The following is a 27,919-nucleotide window of genomic DNA, read 5'->3' on the forward strand; positions in this document are numbered from 1 at the left end:
GAGAGCGGCTCAGGCTTTCACCTTTCGGATGAGACAGCAGCACGCCATTGGTAGAAGAAGGAGAGCGGACTCCAGTCGGAGCAAAGGCCAGGTTTATTGTGGAGCTGAAAGGAGACCCTATACCCAAGGGACGCAGCCAACTGAAGACCCAGAATTGGGGTGCACACGCTGGTGTACAGGGGGGAGTAAACCAGGGAGGGGTTTGTCCGCCAGCCAATGGGGATACAGGAGGGCGGGGGATCAGGGAAACGGGCAGGTGGGGGGGCCAATAAGGGCTACCCGGGGGAGGGGCCCTGGTGCCTGAACCAGTCATTCGACGCTCCTGGTAGAAGTTTCTAGAGGGAGGGGCTGGGCCATTGAGTGATTGACAGGACAGAGGGGCGGCGTTAAGGGAAGGGTTCAGCCACTTTTGGGGAACAGGGGGAGGAGGTAGGGAGATTGACATTAAAAAGGAGGGAGGAGGCAGCAGGGGCAGAACCTTTACAACAGGGGGAACTGGGATAAACCAAAGTACAACTTAATGCAACTAAAACATATGAGAACACAATACAACACAAAGTACTAATGAGTTAACAAGAAAAAAATCAACCACTAATCAAATCTTCAGTGGCAAGATGCTTAGTTGATTAAATCCTTGCCACAGTCAGATACATTTCCATGTAGCATACAGAATAAAATCTTTAAGGGAGAAAGGTTGGTTCAGTCTATAAATAATGGAGCAGAACTTAATTTATCATGAGGAGCAGAAAAACAAATGAAGTAGTTTGTTGTTTCCCAGTTTTCTTCTGGGAAAATAACTGAGACAGTACAGCAAATCATTTTATGCAAGCATCCATCAGAATTAAGCTGGAAATGACTTAGTCTTTGGAGTCAAAGTGGGTTTCAGTCTGATGTAATAATGCATTACTTCACCACCTGGTTCTGCAGAAATCTAATTTGATCCATTAGCTCTTACCATTTTTGTACCAATTCTGAAGAAGAAACAGTATTGACACACAGCTTGTGTGAGTAGGTAATGAGTAGGTAATCATTATCCAATGAAAACCTGCCCTGAAAACATGCCACAGTTTAGGAGGATGACACAAGGGCATGACCCACGTTGGAACCCATCTGCAAGTAAGAATATTTACAGCATTTCTGAAAGACCACCAAAAACAGTTTTTTTGTGTCTTCCAGTTCCAGCTCTTCCCTTTCATTTGTGCAATTGCTTTATCCTCCCTCCTGCTTCTTGTAATGGCTTTAAACTTTACTTGGATTTGATTTCTGGTTTCTTTTCTTCATTTGGGTCCATCTCTGTTAAAACACAGTAACAGAGCAGCTGTATGTTTCGTGTGATTGCACCTGCAGAGAAATTGGAGATAGATTAGAACAACAACCACCTATCTCAACTCTAATTACAAAACACATCTGACTAATGAAAGCTGTCAGGAATGCTGTCTCACCTCTCTTAAGGGAAACAAACAAAAAAAGCTAGTACAATAACTGTGTCCCACTCATTTTTAACAGAATTTTAAACTGTTCTGTTGATATCCTAGGGTATTCTGCTTCTTAGGCACCCTGCCAAATAACTGAATTAAAATCTTTTTTCTCTATAATTAAGAGTGTAAAATTGGTGGAATAAAGAAAGTAAATATAATAGCACACAGGGAAAGCTACAAGATTAATAAGTATTTATTTACATACATTCTACTACTGCAGGACCACATCCTGCTTTCAGGGTCAGGTTATGCTATAAACCTTCCTTACCACATCCCTCATTATGGCTGTCTCACATAGTGACAATAACAAAAGAGCACTGATGGAGAAAAATTGAAATTTGTGTAATTTAACTGCTGTCATTCAACAGAAGGCAAAATTCCATTCTTTACTGACATAAAATCTATCTATTTTCAAATAACTGATTCAGTAAAGCTGGACAGTTTGTGCTACCAAGAATGTTCACACTTTTTACAATGATCAATCTTGGCTCAAATAAAGACTTTTTCCCGATGTTTTGGCTATTGCTGAACAGTGTTTGCACAGTATCAAGGCTTCTTTTCTTTCCTCTTACTCAGCTCTTCCTGCAGCTGGCAGGATGGGACAGGGCAGATGTCTGGCAGGAAGATGGCCAGAACAGCTCACCCAAACTATGCAAAGGGCTATTTCATGCTATCTGGTGTCATGTCCAGCAATAGAAAAGGGTTGAGCAAGAAGTGTTTGCCTGTGGGAGTGTTTCCCCATACAGCTATTGCTTGGAGACTGGCTGCACACTGGGCTGCCTGTGAGATGTGTGATTGATTGCTCTTGCAGCAGCAGGGTTTTTTCCCCTCTTCACTCACTAAACTTTATTTGACTTGACCAGCAGGTCTTCCCACCTTTGTAATTCCTGTTCTGTCCCTCATGCTGCTGGGGGTGCTGATGAGCCAGCCCTGGCTACTCAGCTGGGTCAGCCCACCACAACCATTTCCATGAACAGACCAAGAGTCACCTGCTTACCTTTCCTTTTTCCTAACAACATCTCCAGCTAACAAAGAAACTTACCCATAATCTTGTTAATAAATTGAGGTCTCCTTGATGCAGGTAAATAAACTCCCAAGAAAAAGAATGGAATTCCAGATAAAGCAATGGCAATTCCAATCACTGAATTTATAAAGTCACTATAGAGTGGCACTACCACCAGAAATATTGTGCATATACAGAATATTATTGGGAAAGCCAGACTCAGCTGTAGACAGAGAAAAGAGAGCACAATGTTAATGAAATATTCACTGCTATAGTTACAAACATTATGATACAGACTTTTCTCTCTGAAACCTCTCTGTAGAATTCGCTGTTCTTGCTCGCATATATCTGGCTATTTAGGACTATAAGCAAATTGCAGAATTATTTGCTAAATATTGCAAAAGTAATCAAGTATGGTAACTCTGCTGTGCTGAAAGAAAGTGCATAGTGGCATGAAGTGCTTTCAGACAAAACCAGTAAAACTTGGGAAACAAGAATTACTGACTCTTTTGAGTAGAGTATCAAAGTATGAAGTTAAAGGATCAGATACCATCGGAGCTAAAGGTGATCCACAGAGTTACTTAACTTGAGCATTTCCAATGAGAGATTTCTGCTGCTAGATAAAAGGCTAACTACTAGGTTAGGCTCTTGAGACACTCTCCAGTGGGCAGACAGAAAGGGTACTTATTGAACTAGCATATAATAATGAAGTATACTGACACAACAATCTCCTGTTCTTACCTAGCAGACAAGCTAACTTTCATGGTACAACATCAAAGGGAAACCACAATTTATGTCCTGATCAATCTGTAACCTTTACATTTAACATGTATGGTCCAGATTTTAGACAGTACTTTTATTATATGGAAGGTAGGGATTTGAAACAATTGTGAAAGTGTTACCTTAAGAGGTCTTGGCCGATCTGGTTCTTTCCAACGTAGATATAACTGCCCAGCAATAGACAGACCAACAAAAAACCAGTAACTGAAGCTGAAGTAATTAATCAGCTTGAAGACATCTTCCACAGCCAGGTAAATAAGGGTCATAAAACACTGTCAGAAAAGAACAAGAGTAAGAATCTAAACCCAAAGATTTGAAACTTACTGTTTATCCTGGTTTTGCCTTTAAGTAACACCTTATACTCCTTAGTGTCTGGCATAATTTTATGCCTCAAAAAATTACTCTCTCAGCAATCACCTTGATGATAGTATATTTTATCTCTTGTAAATTTTTTTAAGTTTTCCTTTCAATAATTCATATTCTTGTTCTGAAAAAGTTTCCTTAATTCAGTGACTGGATCACAATAAATGACATTCTGCTTCAGGGAACTGGGTTTCTCAGCTGCATTTAGATGCAATAAGGATCTGAGAGAAGCACTTTGGGCTCTAGGAATTACTCAGTCTTGAGCAGCAGAAATCTTTTATACAAAATATGTCAGTTCTTAGTTGCAGTTTCAGTTGGCTGAAAGTGCAATCCATTGTAAACAGAACACATTTCTTATGGCATGGCCTTCTGCTAAACTGATGTTCTGATTTCAGCATGAAATAGAATACGTACATGGACTAGTTCTTTTATACTTTTCTCATCTTATTTTTTATACATATATATCTGTGTACATTTTTCTAGCCCTGTGTTGAAGCTCCATTTTGAGGGAAGCTGTGCTGTGTGTCCCATCTAATTAGTTGAAAAGAAAAGCAAGAACTTGCATTGAAGAGCAGAGCTGGCACAGGTGTGAACCTCTTTAAGTGGATCATAGACAACAGATCAGGAAGGTGACCTTCCCGAGATCCTACAAAAAATAGCCTGAAAAAAAGCAGTAAAACACATGTTGAGACCACAGGCAAGAGAGAATATATTACAGAAAATCAAAGAATAACACCGGTCAAAATAAATATTTACAACACCATATTTCTGTCCTTTAAAGTGGAACCTTCTTATAAAGGTATTTTGTACAACAACCATTGAAAGGTAGCTAAGCTTTTAGAAACAAGCTGTTAACAACCATTTTTTTAAAAAATCATCCTACAGGTAAAATAGGCAGTATCTCCAGTAAGTGAAACAAATTTCTATTGTTTCACAAAATTCTAAAAGCTAGCACCGAAATCATTCCAGCTTAGGGAAGAATAGTTTTCAATGCCAACCAGAAGAGATTGCCAGGTCCCTAAAATGATGTCACTCAACCACATGCTCAAAAAACAAACACACTATTTTATTACCAACTGTTCTATATTGACTGCTCCACCAAATGATCATATTTCTTCTCCATAGAGGCATTGCAAATTCATTCAATGGATAGGAAGAATATTAAAATGCCTGAATAAATCTATTTAAAACTTTTGCTAGTTACATCCACAATCAGTGCTCAAAGAAAAGGTTCTACACAGTATCCTAAGCTTTCTGATTGCAGCTTCATAGCAGTAGCAAGTTTTTTGGGGTTTTTCCAAGTACAAAGTTTTAAAATAGTGATTTTAAAAGGTCAGTAAGTTTTAGATAAATACATTTGAAAACAAAAACTTGCTAGAATTATTTTATCAATTAAAATGGAAGGTAATGCAAACAATCAGAAGGCCTGAGGACTCACCATACAGACAGACAAAATTCATTTGCTCTTAGAATCATGCTCTGCATACACTCAGGAATGCTTTGGGGAAACAAGGCAGTGTTAATGTATGCACAGACACACAGAGGTTTATTTAGATCTGTGGTTTTATTGTGGCTATTCATTATAGGTTGTGTTTAAAAAGTATTTTTGCCTCTCTGATAATAGATCAGCATAACATAACATGTAAAAAGACTTATTAACATTTGCCAAACTGAAAGAGATATGCTCTACCTTGATGATGCTAGAATTGAAGCATTAAGTCCTCCAAAGCAAGAAAAGGCAACAGCAATGGGAATTGTCCAGCTGAACATACCAAATATCCTGTCAGCAAATGTCTGATGAAAAGGAAAAGAAAAGGAAGCATGAAAATATCTGCAAAAAAGAATATGTAAACCCATGACATCAGAGCTTTTGTAATACACTTGTATGGAAAAATAGCAACATAGTAAGGACAGTCCATAATGCAGCACAAGAAAAATCACAGAGCTGTCTTATTTATTTATGGATTCTAAATAAGCACAAACTTCTTTAGCCAAGCATCTGAACTCATATTTTCTGATCACAAGGGAAAAGAAAATGTTTAGAGAATTTTCTTCCCAATCCTACTATATTTTATTATCTAAATGACGTACAGAACAAAAGTGAACATTCTCTGGATTACTAAAAATATAACCTAACCAAAAGAGAAGTGTAGTGAATAACCACTGTCAACATCACAGCTATTGATAGATTCTACTCTAGGAATCTACTTTAATTTCCCTTTTTTTTCAGTTTCCTAAGCAGCATCTTTTTCTTTAGCTCCACTGGCAGGGCCTCTGGACTCCACTCTCACAACTTGGCAAATAACAGAGCAAGTGATCTTATCAATTGCTCAATACTTGATGTTGCTAGACAATACTTCAAGAAACTGTGGCGACTGTCTATGGTAGAGCTCTGAAACCAAGAAGTCAGGAGCATCAAAGTTTCACAGCAAGTGGTAAGAGCCACTGCTTGACAGCAATCTTGGTCTAAAACAAAAATGGGTAATAATTTGCTATATACTGTCCTGGTCTATTCTGTTCAACCTCCTGGATGGAGAAAAAAGGCAGAGAGACCTAAAGTATCAGACAACACATTTGAAACATGAAGAAATTTAATTAATGCAGACTGACAGGAATTCTACCTCCCATCCTGGTCTGAGCATTGTACATATCTGGACACTAGCATGAAGTTAGGCAGAAATGCCCTCACGCTGTGTTCAGAGGATATGGGTTGAAGCTTTCCTACCCATCCCAAGCCTACCGACATATAACTAAATCACTTCCATCATTTCTTTTACAGAAGCAAACTAACAGTCATAGTAGCAAAAAAATCATGTCTACATTAGACAGCATGAAGTCACTATTTTAGGAAACAGAAAGGTACTCATGTATAAGTAGTATTCAAACAAAGATTTGAACATTTTACTTCTTAGCAAGCAGCAGTAATCTAAACCTTTTATGAACCTTTCTCTAAATCACTTTCTTATCTCTCTCTTGGTTTATAAATTTCAAGATCCTCAGACATAAAAAGCATAGATAGTAATTCAGCTTTCTGCAGGTCTGTCTATTATAAAACTTTTCTTCAGTTTTTAGTATTTTTAAATACCTTGCCCTTGACCTCTCCCTCAACGCACTCGTCTTCATCATAACATTTATGAGCTAAGGAGCTCAATCAAAGGTGATAAACACTCAGAACTGGCCTTTATCTGTACCATATGAAGTTATCTCTATTTAATAGTGGTCAAATTTTGATTTAGTTACTCCAGGAACCAGATCATCAATAGCAGTGCACTACAATCTGTTTTCTTAAATGTTTTTATAGGTCAAAAAAGCCTAAAAGACTTAATATAGTTGATTTGGGGTTTTTTTTGTTACATGAGTGCTTGATTTTCATGAGACAAAACCCTCTAAATAATGTCAATCTTTAGGTCACAAGATGCTGAGAAATTCACTGACATAAATGAAGGCTTGGTCAGCTATAGTTTCCTGTTCTTTGTCTGCATTGAAAAAATGCTTTGCCCATCACATTATACAGGTTGTGGGTCAGAATCTAACTCTGCTGTGTTCCATCCTTAACACTAAAAAGCAGAATATATTCCATCCCTTTGTGTCATTTAGTTGAGCCTCAAAGGTAGACAGGATTCCCTGCTGCTAAAGGACAATGCAAAACCACATAATTACTTCAAGGGAACCTTGCCTAAAGGCTCAGAATAATGCATCAATTGTGTCACCCTGGTTCTCTTCCTGAGCTATTTTAGTTTATCCACCTTTGCACAGCTTCCCTCAAAACGGAGCTTCAACATGGGTGGAAAAATGCATACAGATTCCTACAGATATTATAAAAAATAACATAGGAAAAGTATAAAAGAACTAGTCCATGTGCATATCTACTTCGTGCTGTAATCAGAACATCAGTTTAGCAAATGGCCATGCCATTAGAAATGCATTCTGTATACCATGGATTACATTTCCAGCCCACTGAAAATGCAAGTAATAATTTACATTATTGTATATAAAAGATTTCTGCTGCTCAGGACTAAATAACTCCTAGAACCCAAAGTGCTTCTCTCAGATCCTTATTGCATCTAAATGCAGCTGAGAAACCCAGTCCCCTGAAGCAGAATGCCATTTGTTATGATCCAGTCAATGAATTAAGACAACTCCTCCAGAACAAGATTAAGGACAAGAAGATAACTCTAGTAAGCAATTGTAATATTTTAAAGGAATATTTAAACCTGAACTGCTGATTTCTGAAGCCAAACAATAAGTGAAATAACCAGACACAAAACTCCTGGAGGATTTTTTGTTTTGATATATAAAGTTAAGCTACAGATCAAGATGTTAGAGAATTAAGATGTTTAGTAAAATTGCTTAAAGGATAAGCATTTAGAGAAGTAATATTAACAGCTGAAGCTAAAGAAGAGAGAAAAAACCTATTAATGCAATCTTATGCTGAAGGATGCAAATTAGCTAATATATCATTTGGAGAAATTTTTTCCCCCCAAAGATGTTCTTTGCAAACATTTTCTATTTCCCTTTGAAACATCTGGAAATAGGCCAGTGTGAGTGACAGGTGCACTCAACTCAAAGGCTATTTCTGTCCTGTAATGTGTATCCAATTGTTCTAGGAGAGGCTAATACTGTTCCACACATCTTGGAAAACAACATTTAATTCATATGAACAGTAAAACCCACAAATTATATACAGACCAAAATGCTACAGATTCAATGTATTCTGGATGCAGGCTATGTTCTGCATCAACTGTTGACCCAGCTCAAAGCCTAAATAAGTGATTTCCCTAGAGCTGTACAAGTCAGACTCTTCAACAAAGAGAGTAAAGTAGTGACAACCTCTACCAAACACTGTCATTTCCAATCTACTTTCTAATGCTGTAGTTGGGATTCCTCACAGAGCAAAGGGTAGAGAAACTTCAAGAGCTAAACTTGAGGTGAGGCAATACAAAAGACTATTTTAATTGAGAATCATCTAAAAAAAAGTTCAGCTTGGTTTGCCAAGTAGATCTATCTGCCTGCAAAATGATCTTTCAGGAAAACAAAGTTGAAAAGTACCTGAAGTTTGCTAATCTATCTATTGATATTAACATGAACATAAAGACCCACCTGCCTTTAGGCAGGTGTTTTCTGACAGGGTTTCACCTTTATTTATAACAAAAATCAGCCAACTTCATTACTACTACTCAGGCACTTGAGTACAAATTTATAAATCCTTCAATATCCTCCCTTTAACAGATGCCAAGAAATGTCTTCTTCAAAGCTCAGCTATAGTCTCTTGTAAACAAAGAGAAACCCAAAGAACTCCACAGCATTTCTTGCTAAAAGAGTTACTGAAGTCTAAGTAAAAGCAGCCACAAGAAACATTCACTGCAAGCATATCAGAGGATTACTTTGCATAAGAAGGCAGGGTAGAGGAAAGTACAACACGAAATCAAGTTATCAAGCATGCACACTGAGTGCACTGCACCAAGAAGGGAAAGGGGGAGGGAAAAGTAGAAGAGTTAGTGGTTGCTTTCTGCTAAAACCACAACTGTAAAATCATGGATCCTCCAGAAATGAGCCAGATCTGGGCTTTGAGCTGAGCTCCTCACCAATTCTACTTTAACTGCCACTACTTCTGGGAGTTGTAAAGTGCATTTATAAAAACAAATGAGCTGGCAATGGAGGAAAGAATAGAGCATTCACAAAGGTATGTGGAGGATGACAGAGGAGCCTACCTGGAGGCAGCTATAAGCAGAAACATTTAGTCCACCATAACAGGAGAAAGCCACCACTATGAGGATGGATATCATCTCAGGATTCTTCTGAGAAAGTCTAAAGAGCAAGAAGGATTAAGAGATTAAATTGTCATCTCTGCTATAGTCTGACAAATCCTGTAGTCCAGACTTGAATTATAACTGCTTCTAACAGCTTGGAAACAGAGAATTCAGAGAAGTGCTGATGTAACCCTTGCAATTACAGATACAGTTCTTTTATGCCCTCCCATCCATTGAATATGTAAGGTATACATGGATACATGCACACTGTAGGACATGCAGCTGGAATTGTCCCCTTTAGTTTTGACTCTTTTTTTTTCAAACATCAGGGAATAATAATGAAGGAAGAGGCTTTCCAGCCAGGCACTTCTAAGCTGAACTGCCCTTATTTAATCATAACTAAAATGTTACATTACTCCCAGAAGAATGGTCAAAAACTGAATTACAGCTTTGTTTCAAGGCATGAATGACTGAATAAACTACATTTTATTTTTGTCTTGGGGTTAGTTTGATCTCATGATCATCAGCTGGTAAGTTGTGAATGGTTTGCAAGAACACTTTTTTGTCCTTTTAAAGGTCCAAACAACAGTTCTGTACAAACAGGTTGAAGTAAAAGCAGCAGAAATTCCAGCATCAAGAGCTGCCACAGCAAAATACACAGGATATTGCCTCACACTCAGTAATTCAGGCACACAGATGAGTAGCAAGACTCACAGTCATATTACAAATCACAAGATGAGAACCATTTCATCACACTTAGCTGCACATTAGAAGTGTACTTAGAGGCACACAAGAAATGTCAGACTACACTGAGAGCACATGGAGCCACACAAGCACATGTGAGGCTGGCAAAGCAGCACACAGTATTGATTGGAGAGAAAAATGGAGAAATGCAAAGAGAATGTAGCCTAACATGAATAAGAAACTTAAACCAAAAAAATACCCAAGGATTATCAGGTGTTTCTATTAGGAAAGTTTAAAAAGCATCTACAGAGCCTTTTCATGTAACTCATTTCAATCCTATTCCCCAGGAGCTTTTCCAGACCAAGGTCTATTAACATTCTGACATGAAAATCATATAGAACAGTAAGGGGATATATATGAATATATATATATGAGCAATCTGACTGGTAGTTTGGAAACACAATTAATTCTTCTTTGAAATTTTTCTTGAGGTGAAGTATAAATACATTTGCACATTAGAGGAAGATCTGGCAGTCAGAACTACAATATGTTTTCTTAATTTTGAGCTTCTGAGGACTCTAGGGTGCTATTGCCTAACAGAAACAAACTCTTGATTTATGGCAATGAGGAAGCTGCACATGAAAAAAAAAAGCACCTGAGCAGAAGTTTTGTCCCACTGCCATAGATTACATTGTTAGGATACTATATGACATCTGTCCCCAAATGAGATTTAATGTCACATATATTAGAAGAAAGAGCGCCCTTCAACCAAACCCAGAAAATTGTAAAGGTGCAAAAGAAAACAATTTAAATGTGTGTCCTGTAATTCTTGTTTCAATTACCATGCTGTTGATCAATTCTACTCAAACAGGCATAATTCTCTCATTGTATTATTGGCAACACCTTTACTGGGAGAAAAAGGTACCAGAGCAGTAAGAAGTCCAGCATTGTCACTTCATTTTCAGGTCACTGAATACAATCTTATGGCAAGAGAAACAGCACTACTCTGCTGTATTAATACACATGCATTCCTGCTTGCATGTAAGTTCTCTTCTGTACAGCCCACATTAAAATTTCCAATGTCAGCTCCAACAGTAAAACATTCCATTTATATTTTCATGGAGGTGCTGAAGCTATTTGATCTAACCCTTCTTAGGTGTTTATCCTCTTCTTAGCATCTTTCATAGCTAGCTGTAGAACAATGGTTCAGTGTTTCCCAAGTCTCTTACCTATCTCATACTGAAAATATAATATATCATTCTCAAGTTCAGCTCAGCTTTTCAGCTTGGACTCCAAAGCCAGAGAACTGCCATGCAGCTGCCATCAGGAGTGTTGCATTGGCAGTGAAGTACAGCTAGCTCCAAGAAAGAAGGAAAATAACTTTCTGAACAACTCTCCCTCTAAAAGCAACTGCCTGCCCCTAATGAAGAGTTCTTCAGTTTGAAGGTATGGAATGTGCTCTTCATCCAAAGAAACCTTACTGGGAAGTGCCTGTGCAAGCAAAGAAGAGGAACATGACACTAATGGCTAAGGACAAGCAGATTTTCCTTTTCAGAAAAGAAGCCAGTGAAGCCAATGAAGGAAGAGAAGTAATACCCAAAAGGTCTAAGAAGAACTTAAAAATTTCCATCTGAATTCCATTAGAAAAAAGATACTCAACATTTATTAAATACACCAAAGAAGAATAAAACAGCTAAAACACACAGCCTCCCACGTTCCAGTTCATTGAGGGAGCATGGCAAAGCAAAGCAAGCCTGCTCTAGAATATGGGAGCACCAGGGTGAACTGATGGATCTACACTGGACTCACAGGGCGATACTCAAAGATGCAGTTGAAGTCATCCTCTTTATCCCCAGTTTGCTGACAAAGTTGTACAGCTCCAAGAAAGATGACAGCTGGCTATGCAAGACAACTGTTTGCTTCAACCAGTTTTAGCTCTTCCAAGTAAAAGAAGTAAGCTGCCAAACACCACCTATTGTGGGAACTCAATCAAGCCCCACAGACATGACCAAACACAGGAAGCAGGTATCAAGCTGTGCACTGGCAGCAATATGCTTCCTGTCAGGAGACAAAAAAGCCCAGAAAGTGCTTGTGGAGCCAGCTGCCACTTTCACAGACAATAGTAGTCTCAAAAAACGTAAAAAAGGTTCAGTAATAGTGAAAGATGAGGTAAAATGTCTGCTCTTCCTTATTTGTGTTTGTGCTACAGAGTAATTTTCATCTCCATAAAAGTTAATAGCAAAGGTTGTAATGGTTTCCATAAGGAGGTAAAAGAGAAGTCAACTGTGAAACTCTGACAGAATCACTGAAAAAGGGAGTGATTTGACACGATCAGCAACCATCTGAAGAGCATTTGCAGAACTTTTAAGCTGGCTGTTGCTGTATCCCTTAAATTTCTTCAACAAAAAAGCTTCAAAAAATCCATTTCTTAGCCCCAACACTGGGGCTATACCACATGAAGCCAATTGTGTTGTAAAAGGAGGGCATTTTATAATTTCTTTTCCCATATAACCCCTTGAAACATCTGGGGTTTCTTTTGCCTCACAGCCACCAAGAAAAACAGCACACAATGTGATCTGGAAAGATCCATTTAATACTTCTTTTACTCAGAACTTGCAGTCCATTCAGAAACCGGAAATAGCTTCACTCCATCCCTTCAAAGCCTCTTCACTGAAAAGGAGAAAGCCTCTTCACTTCTTCCCAAAATAGCAACAAGGAGGCTGAAATGTATCTGCTGATTGATTACAACAGAAACTCTAAAATGTAGCAATATTACGACCATGTTTCTTTAAAAATTCAAGGATGTAATTTTCAACCTACACCAACTTGCACCAACTACATCAAGGGCAACAAGCAATCTGTATCCTGTATTACATGTAGAATATCTGAGCATATAAAAGTGTTTCATTTTCATCAGATTTTTTTGAATAGCTTAATTCTCACCTCCTTTCTTCATTCATCCACTGAATACAATGCTCTAAATCTTCTTACAGATTCCACTGAGGATAAAATTCTCTTCCATCACCCAGAGAATCTGGTTTTTACTCATATCCTTACAATGATTTTTTTAAGCATCTCAAACACTCACTTGTAACACTTGGTCAACTTACCACTGCCACAGCATCACTAGAGAGAACAGCGTGAGCATCCAGCACTGTATAGTAAGCTATATTGGTCATAATATAGATAATAGTCACAATTGGCATAGACACTGCAATAGCCAGGGGCAAGTTCCTGTAAGACAAAAAAAATACCAAAACTCCAAAACCCACAACTGTAGAAAAAGAAAAATTACATTGGTAACAGATTATTTATTTGTATCATTTACAATACAGAGAAAAGTAATGAGACAGCATAAAGATTTCAAAAAAGGTATCTCTGGAATCAGAGTTTGGTTTCTTCTATAACTAGAAATTCTAATATAGAAGACTGGAAAAAATCAGATTTTTGTAGTAACTTAGAACCTAAGTTATGTGTAAAAAGGGATTCTCTGCAACTGCTCTACAATCACTCTAACTTCAAGGTTTCCACATCTGTAGTAACAGCCTTCAAACTTACATGCTTTAAATGATTTCCTAATGTCCAGGTTAATTACCACACCTAGAACCCAAAGAGGCAGAGCTCTGAGGTTCTGCACTCCTTCTCCCTGTGGAATGGGGCTGTTCTTTCAGCACTTACTTCTGGAACTTATGCAGGAAGATTTATTAAACCAAACCCCTGTTCTTCTCATCTGCACTCATCACTGCAGAGAACAAACTAACTGGGCTGCACAACAGAGATGCAGATCTAAAATTGCTGAACAGCTATGAGCCCCAACATGTGGTGTATCCTACTAGCAAACACATGTCTAGAAAGCTGTACAAAAACAAGTCAAGAGTAACAGGAAACTGCTAACCTTTAGATGTGAGCAGGTAAGAGTTAACTGTGAGATAAACTCACAGCCATGAGTGTGCAGCTCCACAGAAACACATTTTTAATGTTGGGCTTTGGCTTTTCTCAGTCTTGTTCTTCCCTCAAACATTACAGGAATATTCAAACATTTCAAAAGGGGAAGCAGAATTGAGAGTTACTCTCACATTTGCCCAGTTTGAAATCAAACACAGCAGGATGACATTGAAGTGCATCTGCCACAAACATTGTTTTTAATAACAACAACAAAAAAACCTCCAAAAAAACCAAAACCCCAAAGCATAAAAATTATCAGTCTGACTGAAACTTTGAAAGTTTCCTCAAAAACTTCCTGAGGCCCAGAAGTCCAGCTGTTTCTGTCTGCTGCCATGGAAGCAGAAAAACAAACAAAGCCCACAATCCTCCATATAAATCAGTAAATTAGTAACTGGGAGTTCTGACTCTTCTTTCAGGTTGCACGCTCATAGTAAGAGACCCAAGAATCCCAGCACAGAGAAGAAAAAGAAGCAGAAAACTCTGAATTTCATTCAGAAATATTACACAATGTAAGAAAAATCTGAAATAGCATTTTAAGAGCTTTGCATCATCCAAGATTAACACCAAGGGACAATGTCAAACATAATTTGTGGATTGCAACTTTTGGGTGGGCAAGCATGAAGGCACTTCCAATCAAGTGAACATGAAAAATATGTAAGTCTTGTAGTAATTTTGTAGAAGTCCAGAATACCTCATTATTCCCAAGAACTGTCAATGCAGCAAGCTGGAATTTGAAGTTCACTTTACCAGCTACCATTCTACCAAGAATGAAGCTTGTATTAGGCACTGATGCCCATCTAGAGCAAATGATTATGAAGAAATTTTTATCAGCTAATATCCTGTGAGAAAAATTGTTTTTCAAAACAATGCATCTAATAGAATAGCTATCAAACTGGTAACAGAGAACACTATACTAACTCTAGAAAAAGCCATTGCAAAAAAAGCTTTAAAGCAGAAAAAAAACATAATTTGAAGACCAAATGACTTATGAAAATACAAAATGTGTGTTTGCAAGAGGATTTAAAGAAACAAACTGTCAATCTGGAATTCAATCTAACTAAAAATAGCTAGGTTGTCTTTAAAGTACTTATCCACCATTTTAATAGATAGCTTTCCTGGTTAGATAAATTCCCAGCATAAAACTCAACATCCAACATAGAAGGGAATAAACTGCAAAAGTCAAAATCAGTTGGGAGAACTAAAAAAACCATCTCATTCTTCTTTCTTCTCTATCATTCAGCTATAGCAATCTGGATGCAAAAATTATCAAAGGGGATTCTAGTCTAACATAAAGGGGTCTGCTTACAGACTCACAACTGGGCAAGATTAGCCAGTCACACTTTTAGAGTATAAATTCATGGAAAATATTAATATTCTTAAATATGAAATCAGAATGATTGCATAGGTAAACACAGACAACATTTAGGTTCCATTGCAACAATGACACCTATTATAATAAATTGTAACAACATCTTGAACTGAAAGCTTATCTAGCACTGAATACAGCATCCTGCAATCATCTGCACTTAACTGTTCTTGTGTTTTAATTTCTTTTTCACTTTTAATGGAGTTTAGTAAATCTTTGCTGGTGGACATCCACAGCCTCACCAGTAGAGCAGTTCTATGCATTTCTGTATGAGCTCATAATTTATTAGTGAATAACAGCCACAAACCCAGCAACCTGGGAACCATCCCCATTTAGAAAGCTCAAACCACTTACCTTTCTGGGTTTTTGATTTCTTCTGTTACATAATTGAGTGTATCCCAACCAGAGTAAGAAAACAAGGCAGAATATAATGCAAGGGAGATTTCTCCAATATCAGTAGAGGATCCCTCAAAAGAGTTCTTAAAGTGCCATGTGTGTCCTGTGTGGAAAAGATGCAGTGAAGGACAGGATACTAAAATACAGTAGTGAGTATTATTCCATGTGCCACACAATTACAAAAACACCTCCGAAACCCTAATTCCTTCAAATCTGCTTATTAAGAACTTTCTTACAATTCTACTCCAAGTTTCAGCCATGAAAATAAGCATGGCATTTAAAATTACTATGAATTATTCTGTTTGTATGATACCATTCTACAATTAAACACCTGGTTTGTCCACAGTAGCACAAGAAATTCAGGAACATTAAATTCAGACTAAGCTATAAACAAATGGCAATGACAGTACTCAGAGTTAAGTGTGGGGTTTATAACATATATATATTTAGAAAATAACCCACTAAATTCTTCTATATCCTTTTAAGTTTTCAAACATTTTGCCTAAGCAGAAAATAAAGATTGCAAGTGACTTAGATAACTATGACAAACACAAACACCTACAGGGATGTTTAAGGTTTTGCTAGAAATAATAGAAAACTGAGAAAAATTAACAGATTATAAAGTATTCCTGTTAAGATAAAATTTTCCTAAGCTAAAAGAGTATGTGTGGTTTTTGGACCAGTATTTGTGAAAACTTGTGCCATCATTTGACTGTAAGCAAGTCAAGACAAGTTCATCAATCACAGTTTAATATTCAGACTCTCTCTCTCTCTCTCTATATATATATATATAAACACACACAAAACCACCAAAAACAGAAAGGCAAGTTATTGTGCAACTCCAAAGCATGCCCTATACTATGCATCCTGAAGTGTTTAGACTCCATTAAAACTGTAATATTTGAAGCCTCTAAAATATCTCTACTTATTTTTCTTTTCTCCTTTTTATCCCAATCAGACATTGCTACTCCCTTGGCACAGACACAGGTGGAGCAACTGCTGAGTTAAGAACAGAAAATGGAGACAATGTCAAGGAAATCAGATGTGAACAAGCTTGGTTTCTGTGAAACAAGGGATGGGCAGATGTGCTAAGGACTAATGCTGGTGCTCACATATGCCTATTCTTGATTGGTTCACTATAATTATCTTGCTCATGAGCTTTCAACAATAACCAGTTAAAGCAAAGGACATAAATTGTCTGATTGCCAGGGAAAGGCAGCCCTTTATGGCAGCTTTGAAAGCAGGATAATTTTCTTAAGCTAACACAACAAAAAATTCATCCCAAAGGAAGAGCTAAGAACAAAACTAAGTTCAGAATTTCTCTTAGGCACAACTTGAAGGCACAATGCCCAACACACACAGACTTTCTAATTCTCAACAGCTATAACAGAACTCAGGCTTTGAGCAAAAACAGAGCTGTAGCTTCACAAATCTACCTACATATTCTTAGCACATTTGTGCCCTAAGTTCAGACACTTTCAGGCCACAGATTCATTTTGTAAAAAGACTATTCAATTGATTTCACAGTAAAGTAGATGTTCCTTAGAGAAATTTATAACTTTCACCACTCCCGCTGTATTTTGCTGTCTCTGTGTATTGCTGTTTTCACTTCCTTTTTAATTCTGTACTGCAGGCTGTAAATAACACAACATTGCTGAGTAGTCAGTTACTTCCTTTCACCAAGTTCAAAGTCAACTGAGATAAGATGGATATCTCACGACACAGTATCATGATAATGCCTAACACTGGTATTATGGGTATCTTCAAGGTGGCTGTATTATACTTTTTTTACTGAGGCATTTCCTAAAACATACAGAGGTAGTTCACAGTCCTTAGATCAGTCACTCAGCTTAATTGATAAGCACAAACCTTTGCTTCAATTTTACAAGCTTACCCTGGCAGATTTGAACAAGTCCGGCGATGATGATGGCGATAAGAGCAAGGACTTTAGCGTAAGTAAATACATCCTGCACACGTGTGCCCCACTTCACATAGGCACAATTTATAAATGTTAAAAGACCTAGGGAAGGAAGAAAAAAGAAAAATTAAAAGACTATTTGAACAATGCTCAGTTTAACTCACTTTTCAAAGCTTTTAATTGTCATCTAAATATGCACTGACTTGTTATACTAATACTTAGGTTAAACTAAACCAAATACATTGGGTCCTGAAAACACACTGGTTCCAACAAAACAGCAGGAAACATGTTTTAAACAATGTTTCAACTGACAGAAGGAAATACCTTCCTGTTCTCTGATTACATGTCCATTTTCATAATGTTACCTCTCATCAGCTGTGCTCTGCAACTACCCTGAAACTAAAGAAATTGCTACATGAAATAATTCATTTCAATGTAACAATATTGTTCTAATAAATGAAAGATTATCTAGAAATTCCTTTGGGCAAGTGTATGAAAAGAGTGTTTGAAAAGGTTTCTTTATGCTTCATTGTTAGGTTGAGGGTGAGTTCAGCATCCATGGAGTAGCTGCAATGCTAAGTATGCTTACAGGTGATTCAATACTCTTTTCCAGTTCTACTGAAGTGTATTATGGAGAGAGAACATATCAATTTTACAAGGGCATGCACTGAGAGGACAAGGGGTAATGGCTTTAACCAGAAAGAAGGAAGATTAGATTAGATTAGATTGGATTGGATTAGACTAGGTGTCATCAAGAAATTCATCCATGTGAGGAGGGTCATGAAGCACTGGCACAGGTTGCCCAGAGAGGCTGGGGGTGCTCCATTCCTGAAAGTGTTCAAGGCCAGGTTAGATGGGGCTTGGAGCAACCAGTGATAGTGGAAGGTGTCCCTGCCCATGGCAGGGAGTTGGCACGAGATGATCTTCAAGGTCTCTTCCAACCTAAACCATTCTGTAGCTCTAAAGAGCATGTGCCTTACAGCTAATACAACAGAAGTCTGGATTTTTACAAACTGGTAGGAAGTAATGAGGATTCTGAATGCCTTTAGTCCTCTATCCAAAAATAAATTAGTCAGATGTATTTCACAAGAATACAATGAAACTTGAAATGAGACTTTCAGATCTCACGAATATTTTGTAGTTGCTGACTAAACTTACTCACATGACCAACTTCCCCAAGACAGTTCTCATGACTCTCAACATTTTGCTTATGCATTCATTACCTTTCTCTGAAGTTGAGAACCAGACAACCTTTGCCTGAACTCAAGGACTGGATACTGAACAGGGTTCAGTATCTTCAGTATTCTTTATTTAACAAAATCGTAATTTGGTACATATTTTTCTTAGCTAAATTATCACTATATAATTGAAACTTCTGTATTGAAAACAGTATTTCTCCCAAATCTCAGTTTTCTCTCTAGCTAGTGAAAAAGTGTTTATATACTACTATACTTTTTATGTCCATAGAATCTTCTTGTACTGTGTATTTTAAATATGCATATAAATAAAAACTAAACTTGATTGTTTCAGGAGTAAGATAGCAGTAAATAAAAATTATATATAAAGATGTGATATATTATTTCCTTTCCCCTAATCCAAGATTACCATGACACTATTGAGATAAAAACGACCTTAGCACAGCTACCAAATTGAAAACAATAACTTTTAGAAGCTAACAAAAGAAAGGTAATGATCAGATAAGCACAGCACTAGTATGTTACAGTCTGGACAAGCTGGGTGAGCTTCAACTGAGTGTGGCAAGATGAGGGAGGGAAAAAACCCAGTCTTATCAAATTTCAAAAGTCAGAGTCAGGACTGCTGCAGCTCCCAAAGAGCCTTCAGGGAAAAAAAAAAAATAACAACTCTGCTCAGTCTTTGCTCTTCAGTATTAGTGACTGGAGTATTTGCTTGCTGGATTTATTTCTGCCATATTTTTTAAAGCAACTTTCATTGGGATTAATTATTATTAGTGAGTTAGGGCTTGGTCTCTGATGATGAAATGATACTCTGATACCTTATAAGGGAAAAAAAGAGGTTATATTCTGAATAAGCCACATCTCTCTTTTGGTAAAAATACTGTTTTCTTCAATTTAGTTATTGTTTAGCCACTTAAAGTTTCTGAGAACTGTCAAGTTTAGTTCTGCAGCACCCCACTGCCAAAATGATTGTCAAAGTAATGCTGTATAACACAAAGGCTGTTTTCACACTAGCTCTGGTATTGCTATTACTAAAATTTAAAAAACCCAACAAACAAAACTAAAAGTAAACCCCAAAACAAACACACCCAGTCTTACATACAATCTGTACCTAGCCAATGTGCAGACTTCCACTCCCAGCAGCTTCATTATTAAGGGATTAATCATATCCAGAGCTAGGGATGTGACAAACAACATCAGCGGTGCCAAGACAGGGAGAAGTCTAAGCTTTAACAGCTAAATGAAGCTGTACAGCAGGGGTGAGTCTTAGCACTGACACTCAGAGCAGGGCAGAACAAGCATTTAAACCATAAAACAGGCTGTTAAAGTAAATTGTTCCACCTGCCTGAGAGTGATCCTGCTGTCATGTGTCTCCACTAAAAAAAGAGGTGCTAAATCCTCTTTATTAACAGCATATGTAGAGGACATCACAGTATTTTTCTATAACTACTATATAATAATTTCAATTCAATCACTTTATCTTAATTTATTGCTTTTTAAACAACTCTTTTTTATAAGGGCTAACTGCCCTCAGAGTGAGGGGATACCTTAAATGGAAGAGCAGATTCTCCCACACTCCTTAATTTGTGCCAAGACACCTTGGGACAATACCTGTTCAAGGAATGTGAACATGACACCACAGGCCCTTCACTCATTTGGAAGAAGGAGGGAACAGAACTGATTAAACTGACAGATTTCCTGGAAAATGTTTGTGATTATTTTTCCCCCTACCTGGTCCTCAACCAGCATATTAATGCTTCCACAGCAGTAAAAAATAACAAAAATGGAAGGGGAAGCTGCAATCATCATAAACCAGTTACAGAGGTCAAATATCCAAAGTACATGCTCTGACATTTCCCTTTCCTTATCCTTTATAGACAACTTAACAAGAAATATTAGAGCTCTTCCAAAAGATGCCTCAAACAGGAACCAGCTAGAAGCAGCACATATCCTTGCAGCATATTGTTGGCAGTTAGAGTCCAAGTTCTGTGTTAGATTTTTGATAGAAAATCATGTCAATACAGGTGACAGGCTCCAGAGCACACAGCTGTGGATCAGTACATCACAAAGCATTGTCCTCCACACTTGCTGAAATACAGTTTTCACTGTTTACTGGAAATGTAAAATATGTATATAAACACTTTTAATAGGAAACACCTAAAATTAAATAAGACACACAGTTCAAACATACAGTTTCATTCTTTTGATACAGCAGAAGGATGTGGGCAGCTGTTCCTCTATATTGACTAACAGAGCTGGCTATATGAATACAAATATTTCAATTTTATGTACATACAAAATTTCCACTTTTCAAAACAGCTTTACCACACATACTGCTGTACTGATCTTACAGTCAATCCCAAATATAAAGAAAAATCTTGAATGAATGATTTTTTGAAACCAGAGTAGTAACTGAACCATGTAACTGTTGAGAAATTATTGCAAACCAGAATACATCAGACTTTATAGCATAAGAGCCATTCTGCAATAGCTCTTAAGACCACATCAAGAGCATCCCAAGGTTTAAATACGTCTCTCAAGTCAAAACAATTTTTACCCCCATTTTTGCCAGGTAAGTAAGCCTGGAAGAGTTCAACACCTTGTTCTGCTTTCAACTGAGAAAATGGTCATTCACTGACTGAACACCTACAAGTTTCTCATGCTGGGATTGTTCTTTTCCCCACTGTAACTCAAACCACTGCAGATCCAGTATGCACCAACTCTGAGTGTGGGTAAGATGTTTTAAAAAAAACATACCCTGGATAAAAACTTACCACAGTAAATTTCAAGAAATACTTACATTCACAAGCAGCTGCTATGAGACGACAAGCCACATACGGAGGGTCACAAGAAGGGAAGAAAGGCTGCACGATGTAGTTAGCAAAGGTGATGGCAATGATTGCTTGACTAGTTGGTTCAACAATCAGGAGTGAGGTCCACAAACGAATAAAAGCAATGAAGCTCCCAAAAGATTCCAAGATATATGCATAGCTGGCTCCCGACTTTGTAATAGTGGTTCCAAGTTCAGCATAGCAGAGAGCTCCAAAGACTGAAAATATCCCTCCAACTGCCCAAATTATTAAAGACAATCCATAAGATTTGCTGTAGATGAGAACTCCTTTGGGCGACACAAAGATACCTGAACCAATCATGTTGCCTACTATAAGGCTTATCCCATTTAATAAAGATATTTCTTTCTTCAGTTGCAATGTATTTTCGTCTCCATCCTGTTTTCCTCTATGATCTGTCCTTTTTGATTTGACAGGGCTGTATTCAGCCAGTGAAATTTGTGATTTTGTATAATCTGTCCTTTCTGCCATAGTGGAAAGACTGTGAATTCTCCACGACTCCAAATCACAATCTAAAACAAAATATAGACAGCTGAAATTAATTTTATTCTTTTAATCCCAGGACTTTCTTGCAAAATCTTATTTCCACCTTTTTACCCTATGATTTACAAATATAAATTAAGGTATTTCCTTTTGTTGCTTCATGTTTGGTTCATTTTACACAAAGTCAAATTCATGCACAGTTAAAGAACAGAACAAATCCAGACAAACCAAGAGACAAATTCCTATATAACTTAGAATGAAAGAGGAGCTGCTACCATCAGGAAAACAAAAAACAAAACTGTAGGAATGACAGAATTAAAGGTCTCCTGTCTTGAGAAAACCAGAAGAAAGACCAGAAAGAAGGACAGTGAGACATTATAGATAAGGAAGCACCACAAGACCAAGATGGAAGTTCTAAGCATGAACACAGATGTATTGCAATACTAAAACTACCAAGCCAAGTACTGTGCCTACACAGGTAATTTATGAGTGATCTAGCAACACATTATCAATTGCTGAGGGCCACAGGCAGAGGTATTCACTCCAAAATGCCCTTGATCCAACCCCTGGACTCTGACTGACACCACAGCCCTTCACTCCCTCTGTAGAACTCTTTATCCAGCTCCCACTGCCTCATCACTCAATTATCTAAAAGTACAGACTGTACATAAAAACCCACAGTAGTTTCAATCCAAATTCCTCCATTAGCAGTTGTATTTAACATTATCTGAGGACACAGAAATCAACGTTTTTCTTCTGCCTCAGAAGTGACTGACTGGCACAGAGCCCCCTTCTGAAGTCTCCAGAAAATGCTCCCAAATGCCTTCCAAAAGCAAGTTACTGCTAATAAAATCTCTCAGCTCAAGAAGACATTGATAATTCTGAATAAGACCCATTAGATCCATTTTACACAAGTTTAAGATCACTAGCTTATCAGTTGCATAAAAAAAAGGGCTCTACGTATCTACCAGAATTATTTTCATAACTATTCATTTGCCCTGCCCCTGATTAAACCTTTAGTGTATACTTCAGCTACTTACTATAGAATAGAAAAAAAAATTTGAAAATCTGGGTCAATTAGAATAAAGCAGCTAATCTAGCGTGGGGTGGATTTTGTGCTTTTTTGGGGGCAACACTAATTTTACAAAAGGTTTTCTAAATGCAACAATAAACTTGTCAACTGTGACAACAAAAGACCTGAATATGGGAATTTTGAAAGTCAACATTCAGTCACCCAAACCACACATGCATCTACAAGCTCTTGTAGGCAAACCTTTTTGGAGAGAGTACTCCTCCTCTATCATAAAACCAACACCTGTATACTAAAGCACAGAGAATCTGACCAGACATCCCTGAACTAGAATGAAAATGTGAAAATTACAAAGATTCTTTTCAGTCAATTAAAGAAGTAACTTCTACTGAAATGGAGTACAATTTTTTATTGAAAAATATTACATCATTAATCTCCAACTCATGAATCTTTAGCGACTGTGTTCTTTTAAATAATGCAAAGTGAGACCCTCAATCTGTTTAGTTGGATGCCTTCTGGTTTATTTTTCCCTCAATACTACAAATAAACACTTTAAAGATGCTGAATTACTAAATACACATTTCATCATTTATATGAGTCAACATCAAATCTCACAGATACATCAGAAGACATCAAATTTCACACTTTTAATCAAACAAAAGTTTTTCAAACTTCCAGAAACTAATCCCTGCCATATCAGAACTTAAAAGCTTGAGTGTTATAGTGAGGCACCTCCAACAAAATTAATTTGAAGAGAGGCATCCCCACAGTTTCTACAGATGAGTGCCAGCAAAACTGCAAAGGAAAAGCAAAGTCAATTGATCACACCAGTTGTTACCTGTTTCTCTTGTTATTTATTCTTCCATCTACCTTGTGCCAAATTCATTTGCAACCACTTAAAGCCTGACTTTCTGTTAGTGATGTAGTAGAGCAGTTTTCAAAAATACACATGCTCTATAAATTCACAAGATTGTTTGCTTTACAAGAGGAAGTTACTATCTGTAAATGCATATAATCATTAAGCAATTATAGATATGGTGCAATCATCAGAAAGCTCTGCAAAACAGCAGAACGAATAATCAAAGCAGATGTTTTCATGACCGATTTGGCTGTAAGAAGTGGATTTAAAAAAACATTTGTGACCCATAAAATTATTATTCAACTCCAAATTGAGTCTTTTCATTTCCGTGAAAAGAACTCGGGACAGGACACCAGTTGCAAATGTTTTTTAGAAGGCAATTCACCCTGAACAGATGTCAGCAGAAAAAACTAGAATACTACAGCTATTATTATGACATCCAGCTACCATTTGAAAACATGCCATGTTCATTTTCAGCCCTTGAGCAAAAGGACAAAACTGCATAAATATGTTAAGAACTGATCATGAATGTAAAACACTGTTTTGGTGGTAACTACACAGCTTTAGGATTTCTTGCTCACATATCCTAATCATCATTTCAGTTTCCTCCTGAACACCTTCCAAAGTACAAATTCATCAGAAGCATACACATTACTTGGAATACCCAGGCATTTTGATGATTTAAGTCAATTGAATAATTCTAATCCCATCAAACCTGGTGTGTTAATGCAGAGCCAGTTTTGCACAAAGAGTAACCATGATTGATTTACCTCATGGTCTGGAGTTCAGAGGTGCATTTAATTACCTGCAACTGCAGACTCAGTCACCGTTCAAATGCATCCACCTCAATTAGCAGCACGTGACTGCAGTTCTATACAGTTTTGTTACCTATGACCTTGACTGTTTCTTGCCCTACTATCTCCACCCAGGAAAGAACAATTTCAGTATCTCTCAACCTAGACTCTTTTGTCCCCCAATTCTCCTTCTTCCCCTCTGAGCCTGCTTTTGTTATTCCCAACTTTGGGAATCTGCCAACAACTAGGATTTGCCTGAAGGTGTGTACAACAGCTCAATGAAGATTTGATACTTCATTCTCTGCCCTAGTCTTGTTTGTTTTATTTTGAAGCTTTTTAAAGCCTTCAGGACAGGAATTGCTTGTTTGCCCGACTCACGTGAGTCACCACGTAGTACCACCAAGTACTTCACTTAAGCCTAAGAAGAATCAGAATCTGCAGCTTTGACCAATTGCAAAAAACTAACCAAGAAAGGGAAAGCAGAGACTAGAGAAAACTGAAACTATGTCAGAGAAAAAACACACATATCAAAATCCATTTTTCTGTCACAAGATCATTATTTCAGTGGAAACAGAAGAGAGGCTTGGAGGAGGAGAAACAGAGACAAATAGTAAACATTTTCTAACGTACAATAATCCCAATATACAGCAGCTAAAAATACTTTCAGAACAATCTCTAACTCTGCCAAAGCCTGACCACAGGAGTGCTATGGCTAATGCAGGGCTCTGCCTCCACACAAGCTAATCAACATGTGGATTTCCTCATCACTCACCCTTGTGCAACACAATGTCTTCAACTCTTTTTTTTTTTTTTTTTTTTTTGCTGATCACTGCAGCTGTGAGGAATCTTTTTGCTGATATATGTAGATTTTGTTTTGTTTTTTTTTTTTTTATGGAAATGACTCTGCTGTTGGTATAGAAAGCTATGATATGAAACCAGGACATAGTGACCTGAAACTAGGATCGCTTCACTGTTTCACCAAAAATGTATCTTCTGGTGAGACCTATCACACTGCAGCCAGGTCCCAGAGGAGCTGATGAAGGTTAACATGCAATTAGCAATGTACTAACACTGCATTACAGGGTGGCCCTCCTTTAAGGGGGGGAAAAGAGGAACCATCTGCCAAGATCCCCTTTCTCCCACCGAGCAAAGACCCGTCAGTTGTTTGACCTCGGATGAACCTGCAAGTGATTTAATGACCAAGGTGAAGTACCAAACTGCTAAAAGCTTACTGTGTTTGCTGTGCTTTTATACAATACCTGCTCATTAGCAAAGATTTCTGGTGCTCTTGCTTCTGTCTTCCTCAGCTGTTGATTGCATAAAACAACTCCCATTGTAACAGAGCTTTACATTGGCTGTTCAAGTATACCAGATGTAAGGCTCCTGTTTCTGAACACGACTGGCCCTATGAGCAATATTCAAGATTGCTCTATACAGGCAAACAGCATCAATGTCTTCAGGGAGTTAAGCACCAACAGAGCAAAGGCTGCAAGTCCAGAAACGCTTATTCGTTGCAATGTATATATTTAGGCACTTCATAGTCTGAACATTTACAGGGAAAGCTTAGAGTTTGTCTAGGACATGTTTTTCTTTTTCTGGTGAGAGAAGAATCCCTGCCCTACCATATATACGCTTAACAGACAGGAAGCCCGTGCAACAAAAACAAGTCCCACTGTTAAGATCTGCTCAACCAAGTATTTTGTGCTTGCATATGCAAACATACAATCTTTAGCACAATAAAAAAGAAATCCTACCAACAAACTTTTGATCAAATAGAATTGGCTGTAACATCCATTTAATAAAAAAGAACAAGTTATGTTTATCATGTAAAAAAGTATGAAAGAGAAGTTATTAGGACAGTCTTTACACTTGATAGTTATCAGTATGGTAGTTAAGGAATATTTTCATATATTTCATTTTTTTAATTATTTACACATTTCCAAGGAAAAAGCCAGAAGTAAGCTCACAACAGGGACTTTGATCATTTAGGCTGGGAGTGCACAAAGCTGCTGCAGTGACAGGAACATCTGGTGAAATTTATACAATAAGCCCCAGGTAAAGACAGAAGGAACAATCGTAGAGTTTGTTAAAGTAATTCACCTTATTTTTCATGCTGGGAAATGCGGAAACCTCTTCAAAGGAGGAAAAATAACGCCAAAAGGCACACGCTACACCCATGTGTACTCTTTAGGTGGCACTTACAACCGCACCTGATCAGATTGCAGTTAATACCCTCCATTTAAAAACACATAAAACAACCAAAATCACTACTAAACGTCAGCAAGAAAAGGAGTGCTGTCCTGAGGGTCTCGCTAAGCCCACTTCAGCGCCCTGCCAGCTGAACTGAGCAGTGACAATTCTCTGCATCCACCACCAAAAGGCACTAAAGGAACACGTGGCTTCACAAAGCCACCCTCGAGTCGCCATAAGCGTGACCCCAGGGGCTGCGGCCGCCGGCCTGAGCGCCGGAGGGCTGCCGCAGGAGCGGGGGCATTTCCAGAGCTGTCATCGCCACTCTCGGAGGCCGCTCCGCTCCCCACAAGCGGTGGTGACCCACTTTATCCTTATCAAATAAGCGAGGTTCACACAGCCCCGGGAAGGAAGTAGCTGCAGGCACCCGCCTCACACGAGGGCTGTCAGAGTCGGGGCGCCCTTTAGAGACAACACAGAAACACACACGGCATTCATCTGGCTACCACCGCACGCTTGCGGCAGCCAGGGTCGCCAAAGCCGCCGCCCCAGATGCTCCACAGGGCAGGCGCTGCCGCCGCAGCCCCTGCACTGAGGCCGCTCCCTGCTCGCCTTCCCTCAAGGGGAAGGGAGCTGAAGGAAAGCGGGGAAGGAAAGCCGAAACCCCACCCGGGCCGTGCCGGCCGGAACCGCGTTACCTCCGCTCCCGCGGAGCTGTCTCGGGATGCTCCCCGCCCGTTGCCGCCCGACAAGCGATGGCGGCCCCTCAACCCCGCCCCCCCACGCCGGCATCGCCGTCGCCGCCTTCCCGCCGCGCCGCCCCGGCACCGCCGCC

The 27,919-nt window shown here is 38.3% G+C and overlaps 1 protein-coding gene across 1 annotated transcript; it reads right to left on the bottom strand.

Moving 5' to 3' along the window:
- Positions 1 to 75: 75 nt before the first annotated feature.
- On the bottom strand, positions 76 to 27,858 carry SLC7A6 (solute carrier family 7 member 6). The gene is made up of 10 exons (XM_059857158.1): positions 27,783 to 27,858; positions 21,680 to 22,240; positions 17,660 to 17,785; positions 15,724 to 15,868; positions 13,169 to 13,292; positions 5,315 to 5,418; positions 4,188 to 4,284; positions 3,384 to 3,533; positions 2,521 to 2,704; positions 76 to 1,341 (listed from the first exon to the last, which is right to left on the bottom strand). The coding sequence occupies exons 2-10, from the start codon at positions 22,197 to 22,199 to the stop codon at positions 1,247 to 1,249; spliced, it is 1,545 nt and encodes a 514-aa protein (XP_059713141.1). The 5' UTR covers positions 22,200 to 22,240; positions 27,783 to 27,858; the 3' UTR covers positions 76 to 1,246.
- Positions 27,859 to 27,919: the final 61 nt, after the last annotated feature.

Source organism: Haemorhous mexicanus, chromosome 12, assembly GCF_027477595.1.
Source record: "Haemorhous mexicanus isolate bHaeMex1 chromosome 12, bHaeMex1.pri, whole genome shotgun sequence".
NCBI classification, from domain to species: domain Eukaryota; kingdom Metazoa; phylum Chordata; class Aves; order Passeriformes; family Fringillidae; genus Haemorhous; species Haemorhous mexicanus.

What these genes read in the sequence shown, in the direction of transcription:
- SLC7A6 (XM_059857158.1), bottom strand. Translation starts at nt 22,199, where the DNA reads ATGGCAGAAAGGACAGATTATACAAAATCACAAATTTCACTGGCTGAA. An exon ending in CATAGCAGCTGCTTGTGAAT is followed by an intron (nt 17,786 to 21,679) that starts GTAAGTATTTCT and finishes TTCCTTCCCTAG; the next exon opens with GTCTTTTAACATTTATAAAT. An exon ending in ATCGGCCAAGACCTCTTAAG is followed by an intron (nt 2,705 to 3,383) that starts GTAACACTTTCA and finishes CTCTGTCTACAG; the next exon opens with CTGAGTCTGGCTTTCCCAAT.